Source organism: Grus americana, chromosome 28, assembly GCF_028858705.1.
Source record: "Grus americana isolate bGruAme1 chromosome 28, bGruAme1.mat, whole genome shotgun sequence".
NCBI classification, from domain to species: Eukaryota; Metazoa; Chordata; class Aves; order Gruiformes; family Gruidae; genus Grus; species Grus americana.
In genome coordinates, this window is record NC_072879.1 from 2,314,479 (window position 1) to 2,333,500 (window position 19,022).

Here is a 19,022-nt window from a genome sequence, read left to right on the forward strand (position 1 = left end):
AACCCATTCATCACCAGCTATTTCCACAAATGCCCTAAATCTGCGGTTAGCAATGAGACAACCCCACTGTAGACAGAACAGCAGCAAAGCACTAATTCCATCTGCCCCACTCTACTGAGCATTTAAAAAGGATTTCAATTGTGTTTCAGAACAGCAGCGCTCTAATAACACATCCCCACCGCGCACCTTCCAACCCTCGCCCCTTCCCTGTTTACGCTTCTCTTGCTTCAAAAGGGGAAAATCTTGTGTTACAAAAACCAGCGATGAAGGGCAAGGCTGCAGTGTTATGTTTGCTTCTGTCTCGCAATAACAATTACTGTCAGCAACTAACAGTGGCTTCCTTACTGGAGGAGAAATGCTACTGATTGCAGGTACCTCGAGAGACCTAATTCTTTTGGTAAATGAGGAACTTAATTATTCATAGAAAACCCAGACAGAACATTAGTAAAGGGAAGATGGGGAAAATGGTTCACGTGTGAGATCAGGATGAACAAATAAAAAAGTCTTCCAACCTTCCCCTCTTTGCACGCCCTTCTGATGAAGAGCAGCAAGGTGTGATTCTCTGCTCTGAGTCCAGACCTGAGACAAGGTCCTTCTGGCCAGCTCAGCAAGAGGAAATGGAGCTTCGCTATTGCAGGACGTGCCAATAACAGAGCCTCAGAAAAAAGGATGTGTCCAATGCAAACTCCATCTGACATGCCAATGCAGGCCTTCCAGGCTGAAGAGGAATGCAAATCCAGTCCAGACCTAGAGCTGACCTGGCAGTCAGAGTGGCAGACCACCAACAGCTCTGCCACTGCCTTGCTCTGCAAACTCCCTCGCCTCTCTGGGCTTTGATTCCTCCTCTTTCACAAAGTAGATAATTACCCTCCCTGAAGGACTGTTGCGCTTCAATTACTCACATCTACAAGGTGCCTGGAGAGCCAAGAGAAGAAAAGGCTAGCGCAGGCCAGACTGGTTAATATCTTAAGTCCGTTGAGTGATTTTGAACAAGAGGTAAAAATCTTTCTCTTCCCAAAAAGCTGCTGCAGAGCCCCCTGGTAATGTGTGCTGTGTTGTTAGGCAGCCTCACGTCAAAGTTACTTAACGGATTCTCTTTGATATCTGTATTTTTTGTGAGAACACACTGAAGCAAGTTTTTGGTGGAGGGGAAGCAACTAGGCACTTTGTTTCAAATCTCCAAAGGATCAAACTTGGGGGAATTTGTAATTAAATAGCACCATTAATGAAAAATAGGTGACCTAACCCTTTTGAGCTCCTGCATCTGGGCTGCAGAGATCAGCTGCTCTGTTACTCAGAGGATAGGTTATTTTTAGTTCAGAAATGGTCTGTTTACACTTGACAGCACAGGCAAGCGTACTCTGCGAGTGTAACACCCCCCACACACACACATGCACACACTGGAAGACAATTTCCGTGTGCACCAGAGAAGGCAATTAAATGTGTGTTTTGGAAAATGGCTGTGAACGCATAATAAAGCCCCAAAAACCCAGTGAGGTTCACAGTCCCCTTTCCCAGAGTAATTTATAATTATTACCGTTATTAGATTGTGGTGTGTAAAGGCAGTTTCTGCTCCGAGGGAAAAGAACATGAGCTACAGCACTAATCATCTCTGCACAAGGTCCTACCTCCTCCGTCGGCTTCCCTCCACCCTACCAAAAAAGCAGCAGCTGCAATAATGCTGGAAATGAGACACTTGTGGTAAGAGCAAGCGACACTTCAGACACAAGAGATGTGGCAGCTCCAGAAACAGGTAAATGTGAAGGAGCAACACTTGCACACTCCAGTCGGCTCAGCTGAAGCACCGTTTGCATCCCCTCAGCTCCCTGGGCTCTGCTGAGCACGAGCCTGGGAAGTGAGAATTGATGGTACCAGATTCCCTTTCCTCGGATAACACTGTCAACTCCAGCTGTAGGAGGCTGCAAGGTGAAAAGGGGCAGGAGGCTGGTGCCACCTCTGTCCCCACGGTGTGCAGGGAAGGGCTCTGCAGGCTGCAGCGCCGGCTCTCCAGGCAATACGTCCCCTTTGTAGTTCCCTGGGACTCGCACAGGCTGCCACAAAAATGAATCGTCACCCCTTTCTCACGCACCCCAGCCTGCGCACGTGTGACACTGTGTGCTCCGGGGGGAAGGCGGCAGCCTCTCTGCCTCAGCACTACCTCCTCACCCTGTTGCTAGCTTATTTTTTCCCAAGGGCTTGTAGAACAACAACTGACGGAGGATGCTGTAGATAGTCTCTGCCTTCTGTTTCCACTGATGCTGGGCTAACAGGGTTTCAAATCCCAGCAGGCAACAGATGGAAAACATTTCACTCTAGCCTTACTGGCTGGAGATATTAATGTCCAGACCTTGTTATGGGTAGATGAAAATGGTGTCTGACCTAGAGATTGGTGGCGTGTCACCTCTCCTGTGGCCTCAACATGGGAGCAGCACAGCTTACGCTGTTTGGGCTTGGGAATTCAAGAATGATACTGGGAGGTACCGAGCGGAGATGGAGTGGGGATGAGCCACTGCTGTGCTCAGAGCCTCGCTTTGCAAGGCCGGAGCACACTCTTCTGCTCCTTGACAACTGCTCTCCCTCCCAGAGGTGACAGGAATCCAAAGCAAGTCATGCAGAGATGCATTCCCAGGAGACAGAGCTGCTGCAGGGAGTGAGAGATGGGTATGAATTAAACAGAGCCAGCAGGGAGGCTTTCTTAGTATAGAAGGAAAAAAAGATTCTGGGTATTCCTTCCCTCTGTCCCATTTTTGGAGTCCTGATGCTGGCAGGGAGGAACTAGGGGAGTTACAGTGTCAAGCATGCCATACCCAGAGTGAAGACACGTGTCCGGGCAGCTGCAGTCAAGCCTTGAATGAGGGTGTGCCACGGACGAGGAGTTTAATCAGCAAAAACTGGCAGGGAAGGTGAAAGTTCAACAAAGAAACTGCAAGGAGTTGGGAGGAGAGCCCTGGAAGGGAGAAGCAGCCACAACTACGGAGGAGCATTGCAGGGTTCAGGATCAGCCCTGCCCTGCAAGGAGAGGGAAGATGCTGAGGCTTGAAGCACTGACCCAGGAGGATCCCGCCAGCAGCAGCACCCAGCTGGGGCCTGACTGCTGCACGGGCAAGGCTTGGGGACAGGCAGCCCTGTCCGTCCCCCCCCCGCCATCTCCCTGCTTTCTCAAGCTGAATCTTTACTATCCAGCTGCCCGGGCAAGAAGCCCCGTGCTGTATTCCGCTCTGAACCAGGCCCAGAGCCAGCAGCGAGGGTGTCCAGAGCGCACCAACTGCCATCTACCGGCGAACCTGGCGGCGGGCCCCCCCGACCCCGAGCTGCCCCCGGGGAAGGGCTTGGGGGGAAAAGGCCATTCTTGGTAGAAAAGCTTGTTAGGCAGCTTTTTAAAGCTTTCAAATCAGCTGAGCGCGTGTTTGCAAAGAGGATCCAAAGGTAGAGCAGCAGCTGACACAACGCAGGCTGGACCAGTGAGATTTCGGACAGTGTGAAGGACCCACACGGAGACAGATACAGCTGTGTTAAATGCACACAGAGATGGCGTGTGCGCACCCAGCGCAGCCCCTGCGAGGGGAGAGCTGAAAATGGCTGCACCCGCAGCCACCAGAGCTAGAACATAAGCTCCAATGCAGCGCTACTGTCTCAGCAGAGAGAATTCAAAAACCTGGCCCAAAGATTACCCCAGACTATTTAATTGCAGCTGCCTTTTCTTCACCATAGAGATCCAGAGCTTTCCTGCCTGGTACAGCATCCATAGGTGAAGGGGATGCCAGCTCCTGAAGGTGACTGCCGTGTTACCAAACCTGTCCCCACTTCCACATTTCCTTGCTCAGCAAAACTGCCAGTAGGGAGGATTTCGCAAATACTGTATATCTCACCTAGGAGGATCCCAGCCTCTCCCTTCTCCCTGCAAAACTTCTGGGAAGCACTCCTCAGATGTCTGTCCTCCCTATAAGGGGCAGAAATGATGGAAAACCCTCCAGGAACAGACAAATATGTCCTTAAACACACACAAAACAGCCAGGCTTGGCACGTGCCTACAGACCCATCAGCGTAAAGGGCAGACAGAATTGCCATGCAAGGTGCGAGGCGGAGGAGCCCACGCTTGTAGAGCCCCAGCGAGACTGGGTGATGGTTTCACACCCAGAGGAGACGGGAGGATGAGGAGGGCTGGCACGGGTGCAGGACCATCCCCTCCTGCACACCCCGGCACAGCCATCGTGCCAGCGTGGTGTTCAGCAGCTGCACATGGTCCGGGCGAGAGAAGAGTCGGCAATCTGAGATGCTGAATTGAGAAGAGTTTCCATGGCAACCCAGACAGGGAACCCCCCCTCTGGGCTGGGGAGCTTGGGCTGAAGGCAGGGGGTGAGCAGCGCGTGTGGAGGGCACACGGCAAGAGGTGATGGGCGTGCTGGGATGCAGCGGGACATAAAAAGGCAGCCGTGTTCTGGCCAGTTCTTGCACAGCACAGACAGGGAAGTGTGTGAGCGCCTGCTTGGGGGCTGGCAGGCAGAGCTGCATGCAGAGGGGGTGGGTTTACAGCCAAGACGCAATCTAGGCTGTGAGGAGAAGGAAGTCCTTATGTTCCATGGGGATCCCATGACAATGCTTAGAAACCCCAGAATGGAATATCCTACTTGGGGGGCAGTACTGACAGAACGTACAAAACCGTCACCCAATGTCCTTTGGCCCTGGGCAAGATGTAAATTCCTAATCTGGGACTTTAAGGCATCTTTCTACATCCCAACTAGCACAGCAACCTCTTTTTCTACTCAGCCACTCCCAAAACTGATTATCTGAAGCAAGAACATCTCGTCAGCACTACAGAGAGCTCTTATTTCCAGCACGTGTCCTACCCTCACAGAGAAGGCCGCTCAAGACAGACAAGGGATATATTAAAAGGAATTTTAAATAAAGCTTCAAGACAAGAGCCTTGATCAAACCCCACGTCACACGTGGAAGGAGACAAACAGTGAAACCCCCACCAGGCTGAAGCAAAGAGACTTCAGACAGCAGGTTAAGAAGTGTCTGTGAGAGGGAGGGGAACAACTGACACTCGAAGGCAGGATCAGCACCCTCCCCAGGAAGGCAGGAACAGCCTGTCCCAGAGAGGATGTCTTTTTAATCTACAGCTAACAAGCTTGCTCCACAAATTAGCATGCACGAGGCTGTAGAAGCATTTAGTATTCAGAAAGCATCGGTCTGATACAAACATATTTGCTGGTGCTGCAGCAGCTGCCACGGGTGACAGCGAGCTGTGCCACAAGTCAGACTGTTGAGTGTTTTTTCCTTCCTGGAGGGCACCCAAGAGGACGAAGCAAGGAGGAAGACGTTCAGGCATCTCGGAGCTGGTACCGCTCCCATCTCACACCAGGCAGCAGCTGGACCCGCACCTCCCAAGCCTGTGTCAGCGCTGCACTCCTGCACGGCCCGGAGGCACCAGGAGTTTCCCCCAAGGGAAACACCAGCTTTTCTCTGCCAGACCTCACTGTGCACAGACCGTGCCCGAGTCAGGCAAAGGCACCGCAGGGACTGCCTGCTCCCAGGAAAGGAGCTGCGCTCCCGATGAGGGGACTGAGGAATAGAACACCCACAAGAAGCTCAAGCTTTATCCAACTCATCTCTTGAAATAAAACTGGTTTTACCTCCAAGCTGTTTACCTACACACATTCTGCTTCCCACCCCTAAAATCCCACAACTCCTCCCCTATGCTGGAGGTCAAACATCCAGTCACTTGTTGCAATAAATATTTTATTTGGCGCTGACCATAGAAACTATTTTTTGTAAGCCAGAGGACAGAAGTAACAGATCTTCAGTCTCAAGTCATAGAAAGCTCTGACCGTTAGAGAAGGCACTGAGGATCAGACCTGACATCTGAATGGAGCTGCCCAAACTCTGGCCTCAGTTACTTTGGGATTTTAAGCTCCATAGGGAAACACAACTGTTTCTTAGGAAAGCTCAGCCCCCTCCAGCCTAACCAGCCTCCTATTCCAAACATACACGATGCAAAGCTACACAGAGAGGCACAGAAACCTACAGAACAGACCCAGATATAATCCACTCACTTGGATGGTACAAGAAACAAGGCAATGCTACTCCTGGGGCTGTTCTGTGCCAGAAATGGTCTTTGAACTTACTGATCAGCTGGGAAACCAGAGTCCCCAGCAGCCCCGGTCTCCAAACCATGACTGCTATTGCCATGGGTAGCAGCCCAGGCCTGGAGTCTGAGCCAAAGCAAGAACATCACTTAAATGTATAAAGCAGAATTATTCCAAGAAGACCCCAGGACCAACCACACAATACAAACTCCCCACTTGTTCCAGGAATTTTCCTCTCTGAAAACTCCGAGCTACGTCACGGATAGGGGCTGAGCTCATTTGGTCACAGTATTTTTAGATTCTGGCTCAGGGGAGAACCTGTCAATATAAACAAGTGTGAGTGGCAAGCACCAGCCCTTGAAAGGGAAAGAGCAATGACTGAATGAAGGGGGAAGAGAGAGAGGATCTTTATTTCTCTCCACATCACCAAGAATTCAGGTCTGGCCTCTCCTTTGCTGGAGGAAGGAAACCTGCTCTTGAAGGACATTCTTCCAGGAGACTGATCCAGCCTGCCAGGAATGGCCCAAGCCAGCAGCATTGTGCAGGAAGGAAAAGTAACAGAGACAGTTTATCAAAGCGTCCCTTCTCACTCCCCTTCCTCTACTCTCCAACACTGACGTAGGTCAGCAGTGTCCACATTAAAATGCCTTAGATCCCTGTATTCCCAAAGCAGCAGCAGTGTCAGGGCAGTCCGAGCCAAGAGAGTGAGGCCAAAGGATGTTATTTCTCCTCCTTAGCGTGCAGTTTGTTCCGCCGCTCCATCTTCTTCTGCAGTTTCCTCTTCAGCTGCAGTTGCTTTTTGTTTTGCAGTGTCTGCTGGATCTTCTCACGACATTGCTTGTTTTTCTTCTTGATCTTGGCTAGCTCTGCCTTCCTTTTTGCCTCCAGATCTGGATCCTGCAATGGCAAATGCCAGGACACTGGTGACATGCCAGCCCCTTTGCCTTTCCTAGATGCCCACACTGCTTTTTAGCCTGTGACCAAGTAGGCTGCGAAAGTCAGACTCTACTCCAATGTGCTTTTTAATATCAGTCATCCTTTCAGGTAAAACTTCACCACCCTGAAGGGGAGCGAGACAGACACACACTGCAGCAGTGAGGGAGGAACTGTCATTCCTTTTCCACACTGACGGCATTACACCAGCTACTGATCAAAGTATAGTTTATACAGCAGCAACTCTCACCTTCCCTTCAAGGATCATTTGTTTCCGCTTATTTATTTCTTTCTTCTCATCAAAATCCATTCCCTCCAGTTCCTGTAAAAGCAAAAACATAGCAGGACAATCAGTAACCAAGCACCAAGGCTGACCCAGAGAAAAGCAGTACAGCAGAACCCCACCAGCGTGCACACATTTGGTAGCCTTCTCCCCAAAGTACCAGCCTCAACACTCAGCAGCATAAAAATGCTGCAAAAATGTGCAATAACAGACCAAACCTAGGGAAGATAACTAAAACAACCGTCCACGCACACACACATTCAAGTGCTTCCACTAGAAAAAGGAAGAAAAATTCTTATTTATGTGCTCAAGAGCAAAGCTGCATATCCAGAGCTGCACATTAAACTGCAACGCATCTCCTGGTTACACCCAGCTGCCCAAGATCTCCAATCCTCCGAACAAAGGGGCTTCGTGTTTGCACACTTACTATTTCACACTCCCTCCTGGTGACGTTCACTTGGGTGACGATGTCAAGCACAAACCGCTCCTCCACAGAGAACTCCTGCAGCTTCAGTTCTAAATCAGGGTGAGACGTTTACAGACCACAGTTGGTTACAAAACAAAGCCTACAACAAAGGATTAAATCCTCCCCGCTGCCTACAATTCCCCGTAGCACAAGATGTCGTATTAATTAGGTCTACTTCCTAACAACAAAAAAAATGAAGTCTGAACCTACGCAAAGCAACCTGTTCTTTTTGTCCACTTCAGCGTACACAGTAGCAAGGAAGTAAGGAAGAAGCTGGCTGCTTTAACAAAAATGTTACAGAGAAAGTTCGGCACACTGTTTCTCCCCCACTAGAAATGGAAGACAAACACCTTCACGCCTGGCACGCTCAAGAGCAGAATCAACGCTGATGGAGATTCAAGCGCTCCTGCTCTTTTCCAAGCCTTAGCCACACAGGGGAGAGAAACCACTTTACGCTGATATTCTGGATCATACACCCTGCACTGATGAAATCAGGGCTGAGTACCACAAACACAAAGGAACAGACGTGGTCCTACATTTTAGCAGCATTAATGGTGCTCCACTTACTGATTTCCTCCTCAATAGCATGTACGAGATGGATGTCATATTGCGTCACCAGTGTAATAGCTATTCCTTTCCGACCTGGGTGATGAAAACACAGTGATATACAAATTGTGACAAGCAGAGGGAGATGAAGCCTGACCCATGCCAAATTCCATCCGTCCCCATGAGACGGCCTAGCACATCACAGTGATGGGGTACTCAGAGGGATCTTTATTTCCTCTGAAAATTCAGTTAACTACTGGTGCAGATCAGACACCAGTCGGGGTGAGCCATCGTTGCGATCTGAAGGCAGGATGCCAAGCCAGCGATCTGGCTTTAGTAGATCTGGCACTGACTAAAAGGACTGCGCTGCAGCTGCTGCGAAGCCTCCTCGCACCCGCTCAGGGATCACACCAGCACTGGGATCCCAGTTTTAGCCAGCTGCAGCACTGCCCTGCCACAGATGGCACCTGGTTTTCCCTGCTTACCCGCACGGGCTGTCCGGCCAACCCGGTGAATGTAGATTTTCGGCAGGCCAGGAGTGTTGTGATTGATGACAACTTGTACTGTAGGAATGTCCAAACCTCTGCAAAGCAGGGAAAGAGAAGTTGAGAAACACTGTTTTGATACATGCAGTTTAACTTCCCATCCTCTGCTTTACCAGGAGCCCCATATTTTCATGAATATAGTCTTTATTAGACTGGGCTGATTCTAGGACAAACCCTCTCCTTGTGCAACTCTCCAGTCACGAAATACAACGTCACCTTGCAGCCTGCCGCTCCCTCCTAGACCCAGAGAACACACTAAGAAATAGAAATCATTCTCCTCCTAGAACACACCCACCCCTGCTGCAGCAAAACGAGCCGGGATCAGAGCTACATCCCACACAACTGGGCTCCAAAACTCAGCTCAGAGATGTTCTACATTGGAAGCAAACAACCCACTCCTTCCCAAGCAGGGGGAATTTAAACCCAGCCTAATCTCCACGGTAGTTCTGGTCCTTAAAAAGCAGGCTTAACACCTCTGGCAACAGAGATCGCATTTTTCTCTTACCTGGCAGCAACATCAGTGGCAATGAGAATCTTAAAGATGCTGGACTTGAACTTTGCTAAAGCTGCAAATCGTTGCCGCTGTAAAGAGAAAAGTCTGTCTGAGGGATGCTGTGATCCACAGGAGCCACAGGACTTGGACACACATCTGGCTCAGGGATGCAACTGGAAGTATCCATCTCCCAGATCTTTCCTGTCACTCACCTGTTTCATCATGGAATGCAGAGCTATAGAAGGGAAGTTGTATTTCCTGAGTATCATGTTCAAGACCTGGCAGTCCCTAGAAGAGAAAAAATAATAATAAAAAAATCAGAATGTAACAGGGACATTAAAGGTGATGGATCAGGACAGAGCTGGGGTTCCTGGAGAAGTCCTCACACCACAACCACCACAGCGCAGTCAGTTACAGAAGCGTTCCAACAGAGGCAGGGAATGGGACGCCAACCCCACACCCCCGGGATTGCTCCCAGAAAAGCTGTTCCTTGACCAAATTTCACAGTAAACTAAGGAAGCAAATACCACCCCAGCCTAACGCCTAGAATTTGGAATCTGAACCAGAAACGTAAAGGCACATCTGCATTAAGAGTGATCAGGAGGAACGACGTCACTCACTTGCAGGTTTTAGTGAAGATAATAATAGACCAGTCTTCATGCTCGTCCTGGAAGGTCTGGACTAAATGGACAAGGTACGCATCCTTGACCGCTTCGGGTACAAGCAAGTAGCGTTGGTCCAACTCGTCCACTGTCCGCACCCTGTCAGGAGGGGAAGGCAAAACACCAGGAAACACCAGTTTGGCAAGAGAAGATGGAACAAGGGAGGTGAAAGACAATAAGGAGACAAGATAAGGGAGGAGAAACAGATTGGAGGCAGAGTAGAGCGGATGAGGACTTACTCGGACACAGCCTCCCAGAAGAACGGTCTGTTCGCTGCCAGGCTCTTCAGCTCGTTCAGCGTATCGGTCAGCGTGGCGCTGAACAGCAACGTTTGCCTGCGTGCCGGAACAGCCTCCAGAATCACCTCCAGGTCCGCGGTGAAGTCAGCACAGCCCTGCTCCAACAACCGGTCAGCTTCGTCCAACACCTAGGCAAAAATAGACGAGATCATCTGCATGCATACCTACAAAGCTAAAAATCTTAAAAGCATTAAAGAAAATTAACAAACCTGGAAAACTGCCTTACCAAGAACTTCAGTTTTTTAAGGCTGAAAGTGTTGGAACTGCGGAGGTGATCTGCCAGCCTGCCGGGCGTAGCGATGACGACGTGGGGTTTACGTGAGAGCTCCAGTGCCTGCGCCACCATGTCTGCAACCAGAACCGTGGAGGTGAGCTCTAATCATTAATCATTGACCCTAAAACAATCACGGGGTCAATAATCATTGACCCTAAAATAATTCAGTCTGTGAAGCTGGAAAACGCCTCTCTCATTCCCACCACCCTCTGGAGCCTGCCCACTGGCTAACAGCTCCGCAGCATGCGGAAAACAAACGGCGTGGAAAGAGAGCCTCCCCGGCGCTCGGCTCCGTCCCGACCCGACCAGGGTGGAAGGGCAGAGGCTCCGAGCCCCCCCCGCAGCGGCACTCACCCAGGCCGCCCACCACCACGCAGTCCTTCAGGCCGAGGGGTTTCCCCAGGACACGGAACTGCTCGGCGATCTGGTACGCCAGCTCCCTGCCGGGAAGGAGAGAGCTGATACGGGACCGACCGCCACGGCGGGGCCTTCCCAGCCCGGCTCGCCCGGGCCGGACCCTCCCGGGGCCGCTCCGTACCGGGTGGGTGTCAGCACCAAGCAGAAGATGCCGTAGGGGTCCTCGGAGAGCACCTGCAGCACGGGCAGCACGAAGGCCGCCGTCTTCCCGCTGCCCGTCTTGGCGCAGCCCAGACAGTCGCGACCTGCGGGGGAGGCACAGGGACGGGGACCGTGAGCGGCCGTTAACACCGGGCCGGGGACCGGGCCGGGGGCCGGGGAGCACTCACCCTGCAGCACGGGCGGGATGCAGGCGGCCTGCACGGGCGTGGGCCGGCTCAGCCCCACCTGCCGCGCCTGCTCCGCCAGCCACGGCGCCAGCCCCAGCGCCCGGAACTCCGCCATGACCGTGCCCACCGCCACCCGGCGCTTCCGGCCACGCGTCACCGAGCGCGCCAGCCCCCTCATTGGCTGCCCTCTGCTGACCCCACTCAGCATGCCTTGCTCGGCAGCGACTTCCGGCGCTGTGGTGACGCTTCCGTCGCTTTGCGCGCCTATTGGCTGGCGCGGGAGGTCTCCATGGAGACTGCGGCTCCCGGCAGTCGCTGGGGCTCAGCTGCTTCCGGTGACGTGTCTGAGGGGCGGCAATGGCGGCCGGGGCGGGTGCGGGCTCTGCTGGTCAGGGCGGCGACTCCGACGAGCTCTTCGACGTCAAGAACAGCTTCTACATCGGGGCCTACCAGGCCGCCATCAATGAGGCACAGCGCGTCAAGGTAGGGGCGGTTCGCAGGGGGGGCAGGGTGTCCCTTGGGCCGCGGGTCGGCGCCTCTCCCCGGAGCCTGCCTCCCCTCGGCCGCCCCGGCGGGAGCCTGGGGCTCCCCGAGCGTCCTTCGTCCCTGCCCGCCTCGTCCCGGGCTGTTTTCGGTGCTCCCCGCTTCCCTGCTCTAGCAGGGGGACACTGGGGAGGAAGGGGGGCTCCCGTGGGCACCGGGAGTGTGTGTGTGTGCGGGGGGGGAATCGTTTCTCCGGGGGAGCCTCGCGTGCGGAGTTGTGGTGCGGGGTCGGGTTATGGCTGTACGGGTCCTTGAGAGAGGTTCTTGTCTCCTGTCGTCCCTTCAGCCGTCTAATCCGGAGAAGGAAGTGGAGAGGGATGTGTTCTTATTCCGAGCCTACATCGCCCAGGTGAGGTTGCGAGTGCTGCGTTTGCAGCAGCATAATCTGACTGCAGGGCTGGAGTCGAGGAGGTCGTGAATCTGAGTCCTGTCAACACAGCGTTGTACGCTTTGGTAATAATTTCTCCTTCAGCCCTGGAACATAATGCATTCCCTGACAGGAGTGAACTGTAGTATGTGCGGGGTCAGGACGACCTGAGGAGACCTCTGAGAGGTACTTTTTTATCGTTAAAAAGGCATACGGACAAAGAGGCCTCTTTGGCAATAGGAAATTTGGCCGCGTTTGTGGAGTATGATGTGAGACGTAAAGCAGAAATTTGCCATTCCTGTTTTTTTGTTGCTGCTGTTCTAACTGAGGTTGTGGAAAGTAAGCAATTATTTCCTGTGTTTGGAAAAATTAGTAAGTCACAGATTTTTCTTCGTTGCCTTCAATAGAGAAAATATGGTGTTGTCCTGGATGAAATTAAAGCCAGTGCTAGTCCTGAACTCCAAGCAGTGAGGATGTTTGCAGAATATCTTTCAAATGAGAATCAGAGGTAAGTCTGATAATAAGTTGGAACTCAAGCCCTGTCTAACAGAGAGTATGTTTCCACATGGAGAGTTTCTTGCAGAAGTTTGGGTTTTATTGTGATTTTCTGTGGTCTTGCAATGAATCTCAAAAGGCAGAACCATGTGGAGGCAGGATCTTTTTGTCTTGTTTAGTAACAAACCACTCCCAAATTCTCACCCTTGCTCTTCTTAGGGATGCGATTGTTGCCGATTTGGACAAGAAAATGGCAAAAAGTGTTGACGTAGCCAATACTACTTTCTTGCTGATGGCTGCTTCCATCTATTTCCACGACAAAAATCCTGATGCGGCTCTGCGCACTCTGCATCAAGGGGAGAGCTTGGAGTGGTAAGCGTGACTTTGCTTCGTGGAGGTGTGTGCTAGCAGTGCCTCTCTCTTGTCCAGGGAGAGGTGCTGTAGAAATGGCTGAGGTCTGGCTTATCTCTAAAAAAACCTTGAAACCGTTGAGGAACTGCTTTGAGGTTTGTCTTCGAAGTAATAAGCGATTTGGTGCTCACCCTACAATATCAGGTCTATTGCTCCCTTGTGAAACTTAAGAACCTGGTTTATTGATTGGCGTCTGTTCAGAATTGCTGAGATGAGCATTACGTCGATACAGCGCGGGAGCGCTTGGGAGCTGGGAGCAACCTTCCCCATTCTGGGCCCAGCTCCGAGAGCCGCCTGCTCCGTTGGCTCCGCGCGGCGGGGAGGCTTGTCCCTGGGTGCTGGCAGTACGTCTCTGCTGAGCAGCAGGCACCCAAGCAAAGCACAGGGAGCTGTAAAGCCTGCAGTTGTGAAAATCGCTTTGCCCTTATTCGTTGCAGCATGGCCATGATGATACAGATTCTTCTGAAGCTTGACAGGCTGGATCTGGCTCGGTAAGTAAGTCTGTGTCCCTTTGGTTCCTAACGGTGCTTTTGTGGGGTGGGCTTTGAGAGAATTCTCATCACCCAGCCTCCCCCAGGGTGAAGGTGCAGCATTTTAACACAGAAGAACTTGTGTGTAGGTATGGCTGCGCCACAGAAGATTTTTATTCTTCAAGTTGCAAAAGCTGTGGAGATAACAGAGCTGGAGACAGCTAACGGAAGAGATGGACCTCTAGGTTTAATCCTACCTTCGAGAGAATGTGATTTGAATCTCTAGTCCTGGGTTTCTGACTTTCCACAGGGAAGTAAACCAGGGAGGTCTTTCACAGACTTTCAGTAAAATATTAAGAGGTGTTTGTGCCACGTTACCAACTTGCTGTGGCTGTTGTGCTGTGGTGATGGAAGAGCTGAGAGAGGAAACTACAACCTTTTGTTCGTGTTGCCTTGTCTTCCTGTTGTGTGACTCCCACTTTTGCTTCTCCAGCAAGGAACTTAAGAAGATGCAGGAGCAGGATGAGGATGCGACTCTTACTCAGCTGGCAACTGCCTGGGTGAACTTGGCCATAGTGAGTATCTTAAATGGGGATCCCTAGCCTGCAATATCTGAGAAAAAGGTTCTGAGAAATGTTCTTTTTCTAGCATTCGCTTAGTTTTGTTCTGAAACCTCTCAAGCATGGCCCGTGTGTGGCTAGGTTTTCCTTAAGATCTCAGTTTCCCCAAGGGTTCCCACCTCTGGTGGAAGTCGCTGCATGTAGAACCTTTCTGAAGTTGGAACTTTCTGAAAAGCCAGGTGTCTATATCTGCATTTAATTATAAAAATCTCATTTCATAATCCTTTACTACATCAAACATCTGAAGTGGTTCTTTTGAAGTGGTTTTTTTGTTTTTGAATGGAAACCTGGATCTTTTGATCATTTAAGTGATTCTTAATATTTAATATTTTTGCATTTCTTTCATCTGCGGTCTGACAGTGATCTGTTGTGGTACAGGAGATCGTGTGAATGCCAACAGCTGTTAGCATTGGCTCATACCTGTGCTTTATAACCCTATTAATGAACTTTGTGCCCAGTCCTTCCACCATGGCAAGAATGTACAGGCTTCTTAGCAAGATGTAGTGAAACTGTGGGTGTTCGTCTCCTCCCTTCGCAGGGTGGCGAGAAGTTACAAGACGCCTATTACATCTTCCAAGAGATGGCAGACAAATGCTCCTCCACCCTCCTCCTCCTCAACGGCCAAGCAGCCTGCTATATGGCTCAGGGCAAGTGGGACGATGCAGAGGGAGTACTTCAAGAGGCACTGGACAAGGTACCTCCTGGTTTTGCCAGGCAGAATCGCTCTCAGGGGAATAGAGAGTAAAACAGCAAGGGCTTTCGCTGTTAAGCTTCATGAAAATACCAATACATTGATATATATCATTATATATATCTGCCTTTTCCAGTACAGTGAGGTATGGGTTTGGCAGAACTTGTTCTTGCAGAACTGCTGGGTGTTACGCTTAGTGGTGGCAGAGGTAAGTCAGATAGATCAGGTGATTGTTCTCATTTTCAGGACAGCGGCCATCCTGAGACCCTGATCAACTTTGTTGTCCTGTCACAGCACTTGGGCAAACCGCCAGAGGTGAGGCTTGCTTTATCGTACTTGGCAGACAGATACGATCAGCCCGTTCCTGCTGCTGAGGGCAGGTTGTGTGTTCCCAGTGCACGTGGTAACTTGGCGTTAACAGAATAGAATAGCTCTGGGGTGCGGGGAGCTCGCGTCTTCAATATTCAGTCAAGTGTTTATGGAAAAACAGATGTTGGAGACGATGGTATATACTTGGCATCTCTTGAGCTCCAAGTTCAGTTCTCACTGTTTTCCTGGACCCACTATTTAAGGTCTAATTTTTAAGTGCAGAGTATGCACGGGTCTTACTGGTTTTAATTGGGGCTGCTGACATTTAGGACACTGAGAAAACCAGGTCTTTACTCTGTAAACAAATACCTTGAAGTGTGATGTTTTAAACTCTTGGCTTCTCCTCGTGTTATCTCAATATTTAAATTTCTATCTCATCCCATCAGGTTACAAATCGCTATTTGTCACAGTTGAAAGATGCGCATAAAAATCATCCATTCATAAAGGAGTATCAGGCAAAGGTACTAATTACTTTCTGATATGAAATTGAATTTATCGTGCCTCATACCGGTGTCCGATGGGGTGAGTGGATTCTCTACCAGTAAACGTGACTGCAGTTCTGAGGGGGCAGATCTGTGTTATTTCTCCGTCACGTCACTTGCCAGCAAATTTTCCAGCCCTGGTGAGATGTTGGGAAACGCAAACCAGGCGTTAAATGAAGGAGCAATGTGCCTGAAAGAATAGCTCTGTGATGCGGGCTCTTAATCTGACTCAGAAGTTCATTACCGTCAGACACTATGCTTAAATAGTGGAAATGTCCTTCTGGAAGGGAGAATTTGGGGAAGGAGAAAGAAGGATAAGGATAATAGCGAAGGGAAAATGGAATAAAATGGAAAGAAATTGAGAGCTGATACAGGTGATCTTGCTTCTTAGAATTCCTTTTGCCTTAGTGAGCTGCGATAGTGGTGTTCTCTTCAGCTAATGCAGGTTTTATTAAATTACCAGTAATTTCAAGATTTGTTCATTGTATTTTTGTTTCTGATTTGAAGGAGAATGACTTTGACCGGCTAGCCATGCAGTATGCCCCCAGCGCATGAGGAGAGGGGAAGGAGCCTGTGGCCTGTTCTCTGATACCTTGGGAACCGGGGCTGATCCGCAAAACCTTTCTGGTAACATGGAAAAATGCCCTCTGCGAGTCAGCCTGGCTTAACTCACTGTGGCAGGGTCTCGCAATCCAGCAGGCCGGTGCTAAACCTGTATATAACGTGTAGCTACTTCAATTTGGTAGCCGAAAAGCCTGCGTTCTGGCTTATCTGGGTCCTGAACGCTGTTTAAAATACAGTGTGAATCAAGAGTATGCAACGCTGTACCTTAAACATTCCTAATAAAGCCTTTTCTTGGATCTGTGTGGCCCTTAATTTCTGGAATTCCGGTAATTCCACTCTGGGACTGAGCCCTGTCACCTGTACCAAGGGTATACTTGTGGGAAGAGTATCAAGGTTAATTTTAAGCATCTGCATTCAAGTACACGGATGGATCCTGAGTTATGGATCTTCTTTCAGTCTGATGACTCCTCCATTAACCTCAGCGTCCTCTGGAAGACGTGTGCACAGCTTGTAGGGGTTACTGCTGGTGAGAGGGAAAGCTTCCCCAAAATAAAAATAATCCGTTTGTAATAGGCTCAGGCTTAATCTTCAGTTGGTAAAATGCAGTAGCTCGTGTCCCAGAACCAGGAAAGCGTTAGATCTTCGCTTAACAATGTCCCCCCTGCAGCGGGTGTGGAAGTGCACGTCACCAGTCGCTTCTGTGTGGTGGTGGTGGTTGAACCTGATGTGTCGTGGAACATAGTGTGGTCTGGCACTACGTGATTATGCTTTTCTGTAGCCTCGGACTCCTGTCCAGCATTTTGAACTACCGTATGCGTCAAGCGGTTGTGTTTTATCAGCAATGCAAAGAGCAGATGTCCGAGTGGAACCCTCGGCTGGGACCTCCCAAACTCTAATACTGAGATTATTTTTTGAATTATCTTTTGGGTTGTGTTTGGGGAGGGGAAGAAGAGGGGTTTGTACTACACTGTAAATGTGTCTAACTGGCGTTTCCTTTGTGCCCACCTCAGCCCTGGTAGCTCTGAAAGGGCTCATTGTCTCCTTCCTTGGCTTGTTCAGCGAGCAGCTATTTTCAATGAGGGGTTATTCATGGTCCAGCCTTGGATGAATGTTTCCTTTGTGGAGCTGTCTGAGGGAGATGTGAAAGGGGCTTGTGTGTTCAGGGCAGCCATTACCCACTTGATGGGCCATGATAAATTGACTTAAAAATGTAAACAATAAAAGCAAGTGGCATAGTAGGAGCCAGCGCTGTCAGTGCGAGAATGGGGGAACATGTTGTTCGGACCTCCGAAAGGAATGAGTTTGTGTTTTCTCATTGCTGCCCCAGACCAATTAGAGAGGTCCCAGAGAACTTGGAAGGCAGAATGGCTGTGGTCAGAGGAGTGACTTTAAATGACATAAAACTCATTTATATTTTGTCTTTTTCTTTCCCGACCAAGCTGGTTCCAGCTACAGTTCCATGAGTGCTTGTAATGATAATTATTCTCTCTCTCTAGCAGTAAGGATCCCACAGCTGCAATTTAGCCGATAGTTTTGTTGCATTAGGACACAACTGAACTCCATTTATTCCTCCATGGCTGAAACCGAATACCCCTGTGCTGCTCCAGCGCCTTTGGTCTGAGGTTCCTGTTGTGCTTTGCCATGAGACAATTTAAGTGTTGGCATTTTAGGAGAATCTTCATCTTAAACTCATGCTTCTTCTAGCAAGCCAAATGTCTGACTGTATGTGACTGCAGATGTATCGCTTTTAATTTTAAACATACACATAATGAAATTGCTGTTCTAGGAATCGGCATCTAGCTGGAGTGCAAGCTGCCTGCCTTCTGGAGGAGGCATTCAGTCAAATCTTTCATCAGGGGTGACCTTTTGGGAGTGTGTGTTTGCATTTTTCAGGTGCATCCCATTATTCCAGAGCCTTCTTAACTGCAACAGGTGAAGAAGTTCAGCTGTTGGTGGTAGGGTGGAAACACCTGACTACACCGGAATGCTTTGTGAGGAAGGATTGAATCTTATGCTTTTGCTGAGAGGTATGGAAAAAAAGAAAGAGCTGGAGAAATCTTTCTCTTTGCATATCAAATGAAAAAGAAAAAAAAAAAACCCAAAAACGTTGAAGGGTGAATTTTGAACATGGAGAGCTGTAGGAGCTCTGTGGCGGCAGGCAGCATGTCCAAGGTGCTGTGGGTAACTTTGAGTCCCCACGGCTGCCCGAAGGGTGCCCCTTGGCAGGCGCAGCAGTTTTCCACTGTTATATCGTCGGTTGTCATCGCTTGATACTGAAATATTAGTATTTGTCTATGGTTCTTGCTCCTGGAGTGACCCCAGCCTGTTGTCGCGGCTCATCGTTCAAGAGAGCAGTCGCATTGTTTGGTTTTGGTTTGGGTTTTTTTTTTTTGTGTAAGAAATTATGCTATAACTTCATTCAGCGACTCTCCGTGCTGATTAACAAGCACTTAATGAGCCGCTGCTCCACTCCGTGCTGATTAACGTGCACCTAACGAGCCGCCGCTCCCCTCCGGGCACGCTGCCCTGGGCCCGCCGGGGGCCAGAGGCTTCTCCCGCTGCGGATCTCTCCCGCCCTCCCCTTAAACTCCGCGGCGGGGGCGAGCGGGGGCCCGAAGGGGCCGGGCCCTACGCGGTGGGGGCGGCTCTTAGGGCCCGGTACCGGCGGGGAGGG

At 50.3% G+C, this 19,022-nt stretch overlaps 3 protein-coding genes across 6 annotated transcripts in view; 2 read left to right on the forward strand and 1 right to left on the reverse strand.

Annotated features, from left to right (window-relative positions):
- HOMER3 (homer scaffold protein 3) overlaps positions 1-7,540 on the forward strand; it is a 33,018-nt gene extending 25,478 nt beyond the window's left edge. For 2 of the 3 annotated variants that reach the window (XR_008574269.1, XR_008574270.1), the window contains 3 exons: positions 549-996; positions 1,547-1,753; positions 7,134-7,540. The gene's annotated coding sequence lies outside the window, so the exon portion shown is untranslated. Of the gene's footprint in view, positions 1-543; positions 997-1,546; positions 1,754-7,133 lie in introns of all 3 variants that reach the window. The other variant, XR_008574271.1, reaches the window with a different exon arrangement.
- On the reverse strand, positions 6,481-11,524 carry DDX49 (DEAD-box helicase 49). Of its 2 annotated transcripts, XM_054805095.1 has the most exons (13): positions 11,337-11,521; positions 11,129-11,252; positions 10,945-11,030; positions 10,543-10,664; positions 10,257-10,444; positions 9,976-10,116; positions 9,568-9,643; positions 9,368-9,444; positions 8,803-8,900; positions 8,339-8,413; positions 7,733-7,821; positions 7,273-7,344; positions 6,481-6,986 (listed from the first exon to the last, which is right to left on the reverse strand). In XM_054805095.1, exons 1-13 carry the CDS (start codon positions 11,512-11,514, stop codon positions 6,810-6,812), a joined length of 1,503 nt encoding a protein of 500 aa, XP_054661070.1. In that variant the 5' UTR covers positions 11,515-11,521; the 3' UTR covers positions 6,481-6,809. The 2 variants fall into 2 exon arrangements, with proteins under 2 accessions (XP_054661070.1, XP_054661069.1); XM_054805094.1 differs by having other exon boundaries at positions 11,129-11,524.
- A 126-nt stretch (positions 11,525-11,650) lies between these two features.
- Positions 11,651-16,644, forward strand: COPE (COPI coat complex subunit epsilon). The gene is made up of 10 exons (XM_054805101.1): positions 11,651-11,819; positions 12,166-12,228; positions 12,654-12,754; positions 12,961-13,113; positions 13,590-13,643; positions 14,116-14,197; positions 14,781-14,936; positions 15,180-15,248; positions 15,689-15,763; positions 16,292-16,644. Exons 1-10 carry the CDS (start codon positions 11,694-11,696, stop codon positions 16,337-16,339), a joined length of 927 nt encoding a protein of 308 aa, XP_054661076.1. The 5' UTR covers positions 11,651-11,693; the 3' UTR covers positions 16,340-16,644.
- The last annotated feature ends 2,378 nt before the right edge of the window (positions 16,645-19,022 follow it).

Excerpts from the sequence above, each read along its gene's own strand:
- DDX49 (XM_054805094.1), bottom strand. The coding sequence starts at position 11,514 with ATGAGGGGGCTGGCGCGCTCGGTGACGCGTGGCCGGAAGCGCCGGGTG. Across the intron at positions 11,031-11,128 it reads TTGGTGCTGACACCCACCCG|GGAGCTGGCGTACCAGATCG; the intron begins GTACGGAGCGGC and ends CCTTCCCGGCAG. Across the intron at positions 10,665-10,944 it reads CGTGGTGGTGGGCGGCCTGG|ACATGGTGGCGCAGGCACTG; the intron begins GTGAGTGCCGCT and ends TTCTGGTTGCAG.
- COPE (XM_054805101.1), top strand. The coding sequence starts at position 11,694 with ATGGCGGCCGGGGCGGGTGCGGGCTCTGCTGGTCAGGGCGGCGACTCC. Across the intron at positions 12,229-12,653 it reads TCCGAGCCTACATCGCCCAG|AGAAAATATGGTGTTGTCCT; the intron begins GTGAGGTTGCGA and ends TGCCTTCAATAG. Across the intron at positions 12,755-12,960 it reads CTTTCAAATGAGAATCAGAG|GGATGCGATTGTTGCCGATT; the intron begins GTAAGTCTGATA and ends TGCTCTTCTTAG.